Source organism: Protobothrops mucrosquamatus, unplaced genomic scaffold (assembly GCF_001527695.2).
Source record: "Protobothrops mucrosquamatus isolate PMUCROS unplaced genomic scaffold, P.Mucros_1.0 scaffold419, whole genome shotgun sequence".
Lineage (NCBI taxonomy): Eukaryota > Metazoa > Chordata > Lepidosauria > Squamata > Viperidae > Protobothrops > Protobothrops mucrosquamatus.
The window spans coordinates 248479-264100 of record NW_015386748.1 but is presented as its reverse complement, the minus strand read 5'-3'; the positions used below and the strand labels follow the sequence as shown (position 1 = coordinate 264100).

Genomic DNA, 15622 nt, shown 5'->3' with positions numbered 1-15622 from the left:
GACTTTCTCACAGATTGTAATGGGAGACACAGCTATTATCAAATGGTTCGTATGGAAATATGTTGCTGTGGCATCCCTTGATATATCTCCATAATTCTTCCTGCCCATCAGTGATCCCAGCTTACCTTTGCCCTATTTCCAGGCACTGGCATAGTTTCAAGCAAATGGCATGTAGAATAGAATAGAGCTGTAAGGGACCTTGGAGACCTGCTAGTCCAGCCCCCTGCTCATACCATTTCAGACAAGTGGCTGTCCAGTCTCTCTTTAAAAACCTCCAGTGATGAAGCACTCACAATTTCTGGAGGCAGGTTGTTCCACTGGTTAATTATCCTCACTGTTAAGAAGTTTCTCCTTAATTCCAGGTTGTTTCTCTCCTTGATTAGTTTCCATCCATTGTTTCTTGTCCTGCCCTCTGGTGCTTTGGAGAATAAGTTGACCTCCCTCTTTTTTGTGGCAACCCCTCAAATACTGGAATATTTGCAGGTAATCCTTGACTTATGACCACAATTGAGCCCAAAATTTATGTTGCTAAGTAAGTTAAATGAGTTTTGCCCCATTTAATGACATTTCTTGCCACAGTTGTTAAGTGAAACACTGCAGTTGTTAAGTTAGTAACATGGTTGTTAAATGAAGTGGACTTCCCCATTGACTTTGCTTGTCACAAGGTCGCAAAAGATGATCACATGACCCTGGGACACTGCAACCATCATACATATGAACCGGTTGCCAAATGTCTGAATTTTGATCATATGACTATGGAGATGCTGTAATGGTTGTAAGTGTAAAAATAGTCAAGTCACTTTTTTCAGTGCCATTATAACTTTGAATGGTCACTAATAAATGCTTATCAGTCAAGACTACCTATATTTTCTAAGAATGCATTTAGGATATACATAGAGAATAGAGATATTTTTGTAAATAAAGTTACAAGGAAATATGCTTTGCTCATGTCAGTTTATCTTAATCAAAATTATCTGAAAGGGAGAAAACCTATGGCCTTATCACCACTTTTTTGAAATAATTAGGTATAGACTGTTTTTAAGCTCATTCAAAAGTACACATTTGAATAAAAATACAATCTCAGATTATTTCCTGCATCTGTTGTCAGTCTTGGACATGTTAAAACAGAAGTTAATATATATTTAATAAATAAATTGTGCTATTTTCTTCAAAAAAACAAAAAATAGGGACATGGGAAACTGTATCAATAACAGTTTGTGAACTAGACCAGAGTTGTTTATCAGATGCATCAGTTTTAGTGTGAGATGAAAGTTCCAAAGTGAGGGATTTTCCAGTGGAAGTCAGCAGGCAGACGTTGAACAGAAAATAATACAGGTATGAACTGCTGCCATGTAACAATTTTGTGAAGAATACTAATCACATTTCCATCTGGCAATGGAAATTACCAAAGGTGGAAATTTGTGAATCTTTCAAATGTTGCTGGAGTGTTACTTCCAGCACTTCCAATGTTCTAATGGTGAGAAATTCTGAAAAAATTAGCCCCATCTGGACATACCTGAACATTAATATAAATGCAGCCAATTTTTAAATGACAGCAATTATATCTTATTTTATTTCTCTTGTTTACTCCTGCCTTTGAACTGGAATTTTCCTGTTGCTTTATGCTACTTGATTGGATCCACATGTAATTAGTGGGGTGGGGGCAGCAGTATTTTTCCTCTGATATGTGAGGCACAAGCTACCACAGATAGCCAGACTGGACAAGTTGGATTTGTTACAGCTTGCTAAGTCCTGCACTAGAATTTTCCCAAAGACAAGTAAACCAATGCCATACAGGTAAGTCCTGTTTTGACATCAGATTAATTTTTGTCTCCTATATTAAATGGTGAGTGTACATGTTTCATGTATATTTTCATTTCATCATATGTGGTTTTCATATACAGTAATTTAGTTTGAAATTACATTTTAAGTATGTAATTAGCACATTGTACAATACATTTTGAAAAAAAATCTTTGTTAAATGATTACCAATTGACTTTACTTTTTATAATTTATTACCAGTTGACTTTACTTTTTATAATTTATTCACTCTGATTAAAGAATCTGTGACCTTCTCTGTCTTCACTAAAATAATTTATATTTTTAAAGATGGTGAAGTAACAGTGAAGGACTAGCATTTGCAAAATGGAAACTGACATTTTGGGGGTAGGAGGGAAACAAGTTTATCAGTTTTCTATTTACTTTTCATTGGCTGAGATGTAAAACAAGATAGCAGAATTCAGTTGCAATATAATTGTAATTTTGAGACTGGACAATTGTCTGCACATTATAGAACACTTCAAGTGTTGCAGAGGAACTATAATAATTTGGGTGAAATTGAATATAAAGTATGGTTGTTTATTATGGGCTGATCAAAACAAAGTTTCCAGTTCTTTCTTACAAAAGAGATGAAGCAGGGAGATTGTAATTTTATTTCTGAATGGATGAGCCAAAGTTTATTATTGCATTTGGAAGCAGCCATTGTACTGCTCTGAATAAATTATTAAATGGTGTAAGACTGTGTTTAGTGGAAGCAAGTTTCCTGCCCCATTTTTTATTTACCTAGTTACCATCTTTTATTCAGTAAAGCTAGGACAGTGCTTTTTCCTTCTTTTCTTCCTTTACTGAGAACAGTAGCTCCTTGCACTAAAATAAGTGTCACTTGTTCTCAGCAAGAAAGCATGAAGTCCCAAATCCTGTCTGATTTATGCAGATCTCCTTGTGGATAAGATATTTGTGAACCTACAAAGGTCACACACAATTGCTACAAGTCCTCAATGGCAGTCATGCTTCATAAATTGACTGACTACAAAAATCAGACTCCACAGTCCAGAAAACATTCTACAGATAGGACAAATAATTATCTTAATTTCATTACATTTAGATGAATGTGTGCAAATTCAAAAGTAAAGAAATATCTGGCAAATAGAATGTTTATAATAGAGATAATATTGCTAATAAACAAAAATCCCTCATGTTCACACTCACTGAGGTAAATGTATCTTTGCTGGGTATGATTCCCACGGTCAAGAGAGCTGGGGAGTAATTGAATACTGTATTGATGATGTGGTTTGAGCCCCATCATGATATATAGCCAAACTTATAAATTTCTGCTATGTTTTCTATTTCCAGATGGGAGCTCTGGAAGGATCTTCTGTAGTTTCATGAGGAGACATAGTATGAGATTAGTAATAAGGGAAAGGAAGATGTAGTGACATAGCCAGCAAGTCAAATCATATGTTTTGATGGAAAATCTCCATTCAAACTCAGTAAGTTGTTGACTTCATGGACATGTCTGTAATTATCTTGACAACACAAGAAGTGATTTGCTATTAACCGTCCAACTCCCCAATTGAGCCTACAAGGTATATTTCTTCATCTCCCCTCCAATTACTTACTAGGTCTGGCTTTGTGCAGTTTTTAGGTTAGTTAGAATTTGCTTCCTAGCTAGCAAAAAGTTCTGGATTTTTCATTAAAAATTTGAGAAAATGCTGAAAATTCTAGTTAGCGCCAAACGTAGATATAGAAGCAGTTTTGGATAAAAACACTAATTGCCATCTTCTATAAGAAATAGAGCCCCATAGCAAAGCTGTTGTATGGCTCGGAATGTGAGCTAGATATCAGTTAGCCTTGCAAGTCAAAGTAATCTCAGGAGTAGTACAAAACTCAGATTGGGCAGCACGGATCTTAAAGTACCAGGTTCTAAGGTCATGCATCTAAAGTGCCAAGGTAGCAGGATCTGTGTGTCAGGAAACATGCTCCTTTTCAAACTATCAGAAGTATATCAAAATTCAAAGGGAGCAAACCATTTCCTTGGGACTTGGGGATGCTTTTGTGAGCATACTGGAACAGGTGCTCTGTCTTAGGCCTTCAAACTTTCCTCTTTTGTCATCTTTGTTATCTTGCAGAATGTAGAGAAATTATTTTTTATTTGTTCTCTTGCTGTCAACAATTAGCTTCTCACAATACCTCACTTAATCACTAGAAAATATACTCCTAACCAATGAACTGTGTTTAAAATCTTGATTAACTCCACACTGAGAAGCTTTGTATATCTCTAAATAGCAAAGAGCTGAATGTTGTATTTCCAACATGATATTGTTGCTGAAGAACAGGAAGTGCAGACAGCCTGTGTTTCCAGTTTATTTCACAATATTGTTGTACCTAAGATAAGTTTGTTATGCTTTATAAAAATAATTTTTAAAACAAAGTTCTCAAATCTAATAGGATAGAAAAAAGTACAAATAATAAAGACCACATTTAAAAAAATAGTTACACCTTTTAAAATTCTTTTAGTTAATGATTTTATATCAACACTCTGCTTTTAGTAAATAAAATGTACCTAAGATTGCTAATAAGCGATCAAATTCTCCAAGGAAAGAAAATTATCATCCCAGAATATTTTTCGTTTTCACATCTTTTTCTTCTTCACTTCTCACCCTCACAGTCTTTGAAAATTGATCAATTAGGGAAAGATGCTTATGAATTTCTTTACATGGGTTTTGTGATTTGTATTCTACCATTTCTCCTGAACAGATATTTCACTTAAAAATAAATTTAGCTAGTTTGGCGCTGAGGAAAATGGAGCAAAAATAGGAATGCGAAATAAAAGAAGTATCTGCATGTTTAGAGAAAGCCAGCTTTTCTAGAAGTACAACATCCTTATCTTAAGCAAAACAAGAAGTGTGCACTGTATATTAAGAAGTCGGAAAATAAACATGGGGACAATCAAATATAACATTGTGGCAGATGGCTCGCTGGCTAGAACCCTCAGCAAGGGTGTTAGTCCAGAAGATTGATTTTGGTACAGAATTTACTTGTCTAGTTTTTGCTTAGTTTTATTACACTGAGGGTAGTTTCACATATGGTAACTTGTTTTTATGTCAGTTAAGAAATTGTGTATACTCTGATGAAGAGTGGGGAGGAAGAAGAAAATTGTTATTCCTACATAAAATGAGACAGTTGTTGCTTAGCCTATCCTTAGAATTGTTATGGCAATAAGTCCTTTATCAAGTCTTATGCTTTGGATATTATGGAATGTAAATTTTCCTACACTGAGATGATTTTCATGTAGAGAAAAGTTGATGAGTTAGGATTACAGCCTTGGTTCAACATATATTGCATTTTCTAGCAACCATTCATCACATTTTGACCAGCTGCCCATTTTTTCCTCCAGGCTACATGCAGCAATATCTGTGCTAGTAGGTTTTATCTACTAGACTGAGTCTTAGAATATCATCATGACTTCTTTTGGTACAGTAGTTTCAGCCAAGCTCTGGCCTGACAATATACTTGGAGTCATCCAGGGCACCATGTGGCTGAAAGGGGTCATCTTTGGTTGATTGGGGCATAAGGGTACAGATAAGATGTTTTGAACAGTTTGATTGATCTAATTCTATACTTGATTCATTTTCAGTACAATTATTTACATGTGGCTCATGGGAAGCAACAAATTGTGTTTAAGAGGTGACTGATCAGTGCATGTAAAAAGTAGCCAGCTTGCAAAGAAGATTGTTCTAAACTTCTTCTTAAGAAATTTTGATGGATGCAGTATATTGTGATAAATATTATTAATAAATATATCCATTTTGGTTTATGTTTAAATAGTAATAGTTTAACTCCAGTCATTTAATTTTATACATATGTACATACATACATACATACATACATACATACATACATACATACATACATACATACATTCAATGAATGAATGAATGAATGAATGAATGAATGAATGAACACACAGAAGAACAAGTAGACTATCTCAGCCAATTTTAATCCACGTTCAAGCCTGATTCTGAAATTAGTTTTTATTTCTCTGGTGAATGATCACTAATTCTCTTTGGTCTCTTAATGGTTTAGGTGCTATCAACCATTGAATTCTTCTAAACTTCACTTCCAAATCTAAAAGCAGAAAGTGCCACAAAAGGTGCTTAGAAAATAGAAGGGGGAGCTAGTTTGGAAATACTCAGAGCCAATTTTTTCATTAGAGACCATTTGGTGGCATTAGCTGCAACCATTACTGGAACTACATAATATATTACTTTAAAAATCCATGTTCTGCCAATCTTCCAGTTCAATTACTGCAGTATAGGTTATTCTGGAAGACTGCTCTACAGATTTCAATAGTTTTTGATTTCGAGCTCAAGTAAGTCACTACACCACTACTTATTTAGCAGTCTGCCAATGCTTTAATATTGTCTGTCCTATTCCGGGTTTGTGGTTGTTTAACTTAGTAAATGGCTTTTTGGCACTGATATCATGGTAATAGAATGCCTACCCTAAACAATTCTCATTTTGCACCTGTCTTGCAAACTTTTCAGCACCAGGCAAAGGTATTTTTATTTGCTCAGGCATTCTTATCAGTTATAAATGTTAATAAATATTTTATTTTCATATATAACATAAGAAAAAGCAGTGTTGTACTAGTTTGGAACTTTGAAGTAGAAAGAAGAGTGAAATAATGTGTTCCTTCCAATATTGCTTTGTATGTTTTATCATCATACATTTTATAACCAGAGTCACTTTTCAGCGATTGAATAGAGCCTCATGTTTAGGCTTGAACTACATATAAGTTGAACCATTAGAAACTTACGGTATCTCTAACCCTTAGAGGTAAATTAGCTCTTTACCATCTTTCTGAAATGCTCTGTAAGGATAAAGGTATGAAGGAGTGAACTCTGGGTGTAGGATCATTACATCAGTTATTACAGGCCAAAGTAATTGAAAGGATAAAGATACTTGGTAGTATCAGCTCAGCTGATTATTGCCAATCTTTGACAAACAACAGACATAATAGAGTAGTATTTTCTCTAGCCAAACTTGACATATGGCCTTCAATTGTCATTGATTATAGATACTGTAAGATCATCTATTTTGAACATTTTTGCCCTTGTGGTTCTCATGTAGTAGTAGACATAGGTCATATCTTAGTATATTGCAGTTTCTACATATGATTATCAGAGATGTGATGCTAGCTACCAGCTTGGCTAGCTTAAAAAAGGCTTGAACTTATTCATGGAAATAGTGGGGATCAACGGCTGTTAGCTTTGATGGGAAGGTGACTGCTTCTGAGGCCATCTGCTGGGAGATTAGTAAGCTTCTCTTGTGTGATTGGTTGTCCACTGTGAAGACAGAGTGCTGGACAAGATGGGTCAGGTCCAACCCAACAGCTCAATGCTTACGTTTTTACATGAATTGATGAGCCATTTTAATCACCGCTTAAAGACTTAACAAGCAAAAAAAATGAGATCTATATTTAATTTCTCCTGTCAGATTTTTGGACCAATGTAAAACATACTTCTATAGGCACATTTTGTTTGGCAGTCCTGAGAGTACTCTCACCCAGGTTCTATCTGACAAAATGGAGTGCACACCCAAGATTTAAAACTATTGCTAAACTATACTGCTGTTGAAGTTCTAAAATAACAGTATAATAAGACAACTGGATTTCAGGTTTAGAGCCCAGAGGGAAAAACTTGTAGAGCCTAGATTAATCTCTTTAAACTGTGTTAATAGATTAGGACTTTTTTTTTTCTTCCCTATTAATATTTTGGCTATTTTTATTAATTATTTTATACTATTTTGTTTGTATGGTATTAGCATACTTTATATCCAAATGGACAATGACCGTAAATTTTTCTCTTATGAATGAACACTTAAGGATTATAAGGGTTACACCATTGGATTTACATTAAATATATATGCATAGGTTTGATAAATATTTGATTTGGATTTGCTGGAATTCTTATGAAAGTTGTTTCTGAAGAGGTTCCTCATCTTCCTTGATATGCAGTTCTTTCTTTTTGTTCAAGGTCTTCTGCAGGGTTAAACGTTTGGGAGGCTTCTTTACTTTTTTTGAATTTGGCTTAACTTACCAGCTTTTCTTCGTTTTGTTTCTTGTTTCCTGCCAAAATTGTCAGAAAATAAACCACGGCTTACTTCTGAATTTCGCTGGCATAATGAGGTCTTTGAGGACAGCATCCCGCCTGTACAAGTTTTAAAGTTGTTTCTGTTAAACAATATATAGTTCGGTCATATTAATGCATGCAGAATGACCGTGTCTGTTTAAGGACATTTATAAGATTGGAAACTTCAGTACATGTTTAACTTTGGGGCTCTCCTTGTTTGTCAAAGGAAAATTTCATATTTAATAACAAGTACAATATGCATTTATTTGGTATAGTATGCATGCACTTTATTCTTCATGATCTGTACAAGTGTAATAATTAAGAGAGGAGAGTGGGATACTATTAAATTGCGACGAGTGGGTGTTTGTAGGAGACTATGACTTTAGTAAGTGGCTGAGAGACGGGTCTTAGTGGAGGGGAATATATCTGGTCTGCACTGAAGCCTGCTGCCTTTTAGCATTTGTTGACATTTCAATCTTTAACTTGGATTTTGTGCTGCAACGTGGAGCTGTGTCATCAGCCACTCTAGCATACGAGAGGCAATGCCTCAGTTGTTGGGAGTCAGGTTGCATCAGCTACTGGCAGCTCTTCCTAGTGGAGCCGATGTGGCTCATCCTGGCAGCTCTAGGATTGGTGGCTGTCAAGGGATTTGTTAGGATTTCAGGAATTAAATGCCTTTTGACATTTCTCCTGCTGCGTCTGATAGAAATCTCCCTCTCCATTCTGAGTTTTCTTTATGAAAAGAAGGTAACAATATTAATATTGGGAGCAATATGTTACAAAGGTACGGTAACTCTTGGATCTATTGTAAGAGTTCTGTTTTGGATTAATTCTGCCAATCCAGTGCCAGGAAACTGAAGTTTCATGTACTTCTTTCTTGCTCTTAATAATATAGTGATGCTTGGCTGCAAGGAATATTCAATTGTTCATCTAAGAAGCTTGGATGAAATGATGCTGAGCCAGCTATGAACATCTTGCTAATTCATATTTTAAATATCTTTCAGGGGGGAGAAAAAAAACTTGTTTATAATATATACCAATGTATGGTTAAATTTTGCATCAGCCCTGAATTTAACATTTTTTAAAACATGACATGTCTTATAACAGCATAAAACTGAAGCACTTGGTATATTTATAAAATGTAAAAAATTAATTATTTTGGTTTTTTTAATTGATAACTTAAAATGTTCCAGGGCAATGGGGTGGCAAGCCACTGTAAACTAATTCCAATATAACCTAATTTTACATTGGATGGGAGAGTATGAAAAGAAATACAACAGAAGCAGTCAGAATTTGCCACAGAAGTAAGCAGATGCAATTTCCAGTTTCTGCCAGTAGCCAGGGTATTTCTGGTTCCTAGAAGGCAACATATCCCACTTTCTAAGAATGCTGAGGTCAAGAGACCTTGTGATTGCTGGAGATGCAGTATTGGGGGGCCCAGATTTCTTTTTTTCCTGGTAGAAGAACTGTCCCCTTCCCCAAATGCCTGTTGACATGGATCTGAAAAGCAGTCTATCTCCATCCATTGACCAAAAGGAACAAGAACAGCTAATTGTCATTAGCCAGTGAGGAAAGAGCCATTTAATCCAAATGAGATATAAAAATCTATGACTGGTCTACCACTTTGCTCTAACCTTAAAGAATTAGTTTTCTTCCCCCTCTTTTCCTGCCCTTTCTTCCTTTGTGTATCTTTAATTTGAAAACTGGATGGCTAACTTCTCTTTGTTGCTCTGATGGAAGCCAGTACAAGAGAGTATTGAAAAGCAGGATAACAGCATAATGTTTTCAAAATGTGCAACTTCAGTTCTGCAATAAATAAAGATTTATGATCTGGCCTTGGTAATAAGATGTATATTAGTATTAATATACTGTAGAAAATACATTCTGATTTTTAAAGAATAGTTAAATACATTAGCAGTGCTTTTAGGTAATCCTATGTCTTCACTGTAAACTTTGGCGATGTATGCATATCAAACTGATACTTTAATAGTCTACATTAGTCTTTATTGGGGTTTTGGGTTTATTTATGTAATAAGTGCCTAAGATGTCACAGGTGCTGATTTATCACTTTTAATTTTATGTACATAAAAATAAAAAGGTATATTTTTGGCTTGCTTGGCGAAAACTGTTAGTTCAATCTGCGTCTTTGAGGGTGATTTAGTTATCTTCAACTTCTGAAGGTATTTTTCCAATATTAAGTGTGGTGTGTGTTTTGTCTAAAACCTTAAATAAAAGCATGAAAAAGTCTGTAATTGCTAACCTTATTGAATTTAAGAAATGTGCAACAATTTAGCTAATGTTAACAATATTATTTTTCAATCTGTTTTGAAAAGAATTCCCCATTGTTCTGCAAAAAGAAAATGCTTGTATGTTTTTTTTTCCATCTTTCCTCCCCATTTCAGTTAGTGCAAGGAGAAATCCATGCTTTATTTTGAAAGTGGCATTTTCCCACATTGTTTTCTTCTAATTAGCCATAGAATCTCTATTCGATATGCATTGGGAAAATTGTATCGCACAAAATCATTTCCTCTTTTTTTTCTCTCCTTGCAGGTGTTCTTGGCTCCACCAAGCTTTTGACAATGCTGTGTCGAGTGGCTCTTCTCCCTTCCCTGCGTTCCTCAGGTCGATTCTGGCAGGTGTCTGATGTGGCTGGATCCCATCCTTGTATGTATGAGAGTGAGAGGACCGGGAGTGGTAATCCTTCTGTTAATAGGATGCATTTGAGCAGAATTGCAGACCTGGTATCTTAATTTCCAATTAGATCACTACAGGTAGCCAACAACAGCAACATTATTTTGCCTATAGCCAGGGACAATTCTGCCCTCTTGTGTCCTGCTGCAAGTTTGATCCTAAAAGCAAAAATGTGACTGATCACAAGTACGGCATCCTCTTTGAAGTTTATTCTAGAGGAAAAGTTCAACACTTTGATGAAACCGGAAAATTACTGTAGGTTTTAGTTTGACTCCCTTATTTCCGGGGTCTATTTTCAGGTTTCATAAATACAAATGGATGTAGGTTAGTGGCATCTAGGAAGGAATGGAGAGTCTTACTGGAATTCCTGTTTTTGCAATTAAAAGATGCACTTGATTATTCAACAAACATTGCTTATTAAATTTTTGTTTATTATTTTTTTAAGATGAGGCAGTTTATGAGGCAGCTTTATATTTAAAAATGTTTTTTAAAATAGAGAAAAACATTTAATTTATTTATTAATCTAATGTATATGGCCACCCAATCTTACAAAATGCCACCCTGGACAGCATGAAACAGTGGTGGCAAACCTATAGCACGAGTGCCAGAGGCGGCAGTCAGAGCCCTCTCTGTGGGCACGCGCACCGTTGCCCTAGTCCTAGGCCTTCAGCTGAGTTTTATAAAACCTTTTCGCTTTAGGCCTCCGCCGCTGTGTACAAAAAAAAGGTTCAATCAGTCAATTTCAACTTCTCACGGGGAAAAAAAAGATCTCGCAAAGTTGGAATTGATTGATTGAACTTTTTAGTCCCACCCAGTCTGCTATTACCACCGTAGCCACGCCCACCCAATGGGCCACACCCACCCAATGGGCCACACCCACCCAGCACCCGAAGATGCATAAGTGGGTTTTGGGTTGCAGTTTGGGCACTCGGTCTCTAAAAGGTTCACCATCACTGGCATACAACAATCAAATTGCAATAAATATAAAAACAGGCAATATAGAATCCAGATTAAAAGTTATAAAAAAAACTACAGGTGGTCCTTGAATTAGAACCATTCATTTAGTGACTGTTTGAAGTTACAATGGCACTGAAAAAAGTGACTTGTGACCATTTTTCACACGACGACCGTTACAGTATCCCCATGGTCACGTGATCAGAATTTGGGCGCTTGGCAATAGGCATGTATTTATGACAGTTGAACTGTCCCAGGGTCATGTGATCACCATTTGTAATCTTCCCAGCCGGCTTCCGACAAGCAGAGTCAATGGGATAAGCCAGATTCACTTAACAACCACATGATTCACTTAACAGCTGCAGTGATCTGCTTAACTGTAACAAAAAAGATCATAAAATGGAGTAAACTCACTTAACAACTGCCTTGCTTAGCAACAGAAATTTTGGGCTCAATTGTGGTTGTAAGTCAAGGACTACCTGTATACCAACCATAAGGAAAGGGAGGATAAGAACAGGCACCAAGCAATGGAGCCATCTGAGCATATCTCCGGTATTTAATTCAATTTAAGTATTTGTTTTAAAAAGTTATTAGAATGTCTTGATATACATGGATAATGAATGGATAATGATAATGAAATACATAGAATGTTTATCTTCCTTTATGAATATTTTGTTTGTGCCCGAGAAGTTATTTGACAAATGTTTTCTTTGTCAACTTGAAGTCAGACAGGAAATAGTTAGAGAGAGGCTTCCGTCTCAGACTTGGAACAGGGAGGAGGAATTGGGAATGATAAATAAGTCCAGCTGATGCTTTTGTTATATTTCAATTGCAGGCTTACTGGCTCCTAACCTGGTGTTGAGAAATAAGTCTGCCCGAGGCTGGAGTAATATACCTTTTATCACAGTACCCCTCAGTCGCACCCATGGCAAGTCTTTTGCACATCGCAGCGAGCTAAAGCATGCCAAGAGAATTGTGGTGAAATTAGGGAGCGCTGTTGTCACTCGAGGTGATGAATGTGGCCTAGCCCTGGGGCGACTGGCATCCATCGTTGAGCAGGTAACTTAGCTTAGATCCTTCACACCTAGCTGATTTATTGATCTAAATTCTAAATCCATGCACCAGCTAATGTGGGCAGTGTTGGGGTATAAGGGAGGATGCTACACAATAGATTAAATCCATCTTCAGTTAACTGATCATCAGACCCTGTTTTAGAATCCTAGAGAACTGACTTCAAGATATAATCATTAACTTCCTCTTGTATTCCCCTTGTTCTAGTTCTTGATATGTTAACTATTTCCCTTTGCTGATTAAACAATGATGAATGAGGAGTACACAGGCATATGAACATTAATAAGTGTTCATGAGTGTCCTAAATAAGAGAGATGGTATCTTAGAAGTCTCTTCTGGTACCTATTAATGGATAAATTATACTGTTTGGGGATTATTTCAACCCTTTCAGAGGCCAACTATTATGAGGACATTGCATTGTTTTATATACTATGCAACATAAGCATGACCTTGCTCCTCTGAAGAGTGCTTGCAATTGTGTTTGAAAACTGAAGCAGCATAAAAAGGCAGAGGGCTTCTTCTTTTGGGCCCTTAGGTGTCAATGTTGCAGAACCAGGGCCGGGAGATGATGATTGTCACGAGTGGTGCGGTGGCGTTTGGAAAGCAACGGCTCCGTCATGAGATCTTGCTTTCACAGAGTGTGAGGCAGGCTCTCCACTCAGGGCAGAACCAACTCAAAGATATGGTGAGTAACTGGGAAGAGACGCCAAAGTTCTTGGAAACGCTACAGGTGCTGCCATAGCTGACTGATGTGTTCTCTGTAGGCCATTCCTGTGCTGGAGGCTCGAGCCTGTGCTGCTGCTGGTCAGAGTGGGCTGATGGCACTGTATGAGGCTATGTTCACACAATACAGCATCTGTGCAGCTCAGGTAAAACGCTCCGTATACATTTCGTGAAGGCTCTGTTGGGCCGCTAGTGCCAATCTTTTGAACGTTCATTTTTGCAGTGGGTCCTTTTGTACTCTGGTCTAGGAACTCCAGTTCATTCAAGCAAGAGTGTTGTGACAAACTGCAAAAGGGGTGGGGCTGCACCTTCAACACCAAAGTAGAACAGGCTGCCAAACCCTCCTTATTCTAACCTGCCATACTGAGATGTATGATACTAATGGTAGATATCAGATATATGTACTAATGGTAGATATCAGTCTAAAGATTTGAGAAATTAACAGTCCTTAGGATTGCATTTTTTTGAGAATGGCAAACACCTTTTTTCACCTTTTTCATTTTCTCTTGGGAAGACCTGAGTGGGTATTTATGTATACCCAATAATTAAGTATATGATTAAGATCATTTACCAGCTAGGCAGTATACTCCAGTTTCTAATTCAGTAGTTTTTTTAAACAACCCAGCAGAGAGGAATTAGAAATACCGTAATTTACTGCACTTTAAAACAGACCTGCAAATATTTTTTAAAGTAAACTTACCAGCAAGACACTTTAAACTTTACGGCTTCCTGAATGCTGCTTGAATGCCACGCTGGCCTCTTTCAGGACTTGTTGACTCTTTCTTTACACAGTGGCATACTCTCTATTTGAGCGGCAATTATTGTAATATTTAATAGCCTCGTGAGGTTAGACTCTTCAGACTTTTCCTTTGAGCCTCTTTTTCAAGAATCCCCTCAATTTAAAAAGAAAAAAATGTACAGACTTTTCCCCTCTTGTAGTAAAATATGACTGTGTTGGACTCTGCCAATAGTTTCCTGTTTGCATGTAAGCTTTTGGCTTAACGTCAAATATGATTCCTTGTTAAGAATTTAGAAACTCTTTAATATTAATATTAAATATCTCTTTAATATTGTACATCATGCTGAAGCTGATAGAGGATCATTTTTGTCAGAATATTTTTTCTCTTTATTTTTTCAGATCTTGGTTACTAACCTGGATTTCCATGATGAGCAGAAACGTAGAAATTTAAATGGGACTTTGCATGAGCTACTACGGATGAATATTGTTCCCATCATCAATACCAATGATGCTGTGGTTCCTCCCCCAGAGCCTAACAGTGACCTGCAGGGGGTAAACGTGGGTAACATCTTTCAGTGGGTGGTTGGTACATGCTTCTTCGTAGATACACCAACATGCTTATTAGTATGGCCATGCGTGTTTTTCAGAAATGCTTTGCATGTGGTGTAGGCATAGTCCTTCTCTGCTTTTCATTAAAGCCTGACTTCAGACTTCCATATGAGCTTGTAAAAAGATGCTGCTGTTTTAAGAATTATATTAACTTATAAATTCTTTCTCCTGCCATCCTAGCAGTTCAAAAGCATGCAAATGCAAGTAGTGCCATTTTGGTGGGACAGTATCAGCACCTTTGGCATATAGTCATGCCACCACATGACCACAGAAGCATCTTCAGACAATGCTGGCTCCCTCGGCTAAGAAACAAAGATGAGCACCACCTCCTAGAGTCGGACACAACTGGACAGGGAAAACCTTTACTTTTAAAAATCCTTTCAACCAATGATAAGGCTTCCTTCAGAAGCCTGAAAAAAGTTAGGTAACTTTAATGAATAGCAAAGAGTGTTGTGCTCAGATGGTGTCCGAAATCATCTTTCCGAGTCATTTTCAAAGTTGCACATCTTTATTATCTAATTGAGCTGCAATGCATGCTGACACGGGCTTATTGCATAGAGCAGGATGGAACACAGTACAGCCACCTCTGTGTTTTGCATTGCTAGGAATTAACTAGACAGACAGTAGCTCACTTGACTAGTTTTACTGACTTTTTTTTAAATTTGGGTCCTAGGTAATTAGTGTGAAGGACAACGATAGTTTAGCAGCACGGCTAGCTGTGGAAATGAAGACAGACCTGCTAATTGTTCTTTCCGATGTTGAAGGTACAAGATAACTCCATTGCCTGACTAAATTAATAATGTGTTTATGCAATGTCTTGGTTCAGGAAGGGAATGGAGGAGGTGGTTTTGGACTATACAATATTCAAATTGCCGCATATTACACAACTTCAGAAGGAAAGAGGAGTGATACAGCCTCATGA

The 15622-nt window shown here is 36.9% G+C and overlaps 1 protein-coding gene across 2 annotated transcripts in view; it reads left to right on the top strand.

Annotated features, from left to right (window-relative positions):
* ALDH18A1 (aldehyde dehydrogenase 18 family member A1) overlaps nucleotides 1-15622 on the top strand; it is a 28761-nt gene that overhangs the window by 1184 nt on the left and 11955 nt on the right. The window contains exons 2-7 of one of the 2 annotated variants that reach the window (XM_015816258.2): nucleotides 10464-10577; nucleotides 12394-12617; nucleotides 13165-13314; nucleotides 13394-13498; nucleotides 14491-14643; nucleotides 15374-15464. In XM_015816258.2, the coding sequence (XP_015671744.1) occupies nucleotides 10493-10577; nucleotides 12394-12617; nucleotides 13165-13314; nucleotides 13394-13498; nucleotides 14491-14643; nucleotides 15374-15464 (808 nt within the window). In that variant the 5' untranslated portion in view covers nucleotides 10464-10492. Of the gene's footprint in view, nucleotides 1-10463; nucleotides 10578-12393; nucleotides 12618-13164; nucleotides 13315-13393; nucleotides 13499-14490; nucleotides 14650-15373; nucleotides 15465-15622 lie in introns of both variants that reach the window. The other variant, XM_015816259.1, reaches the window with a different exon arrangement.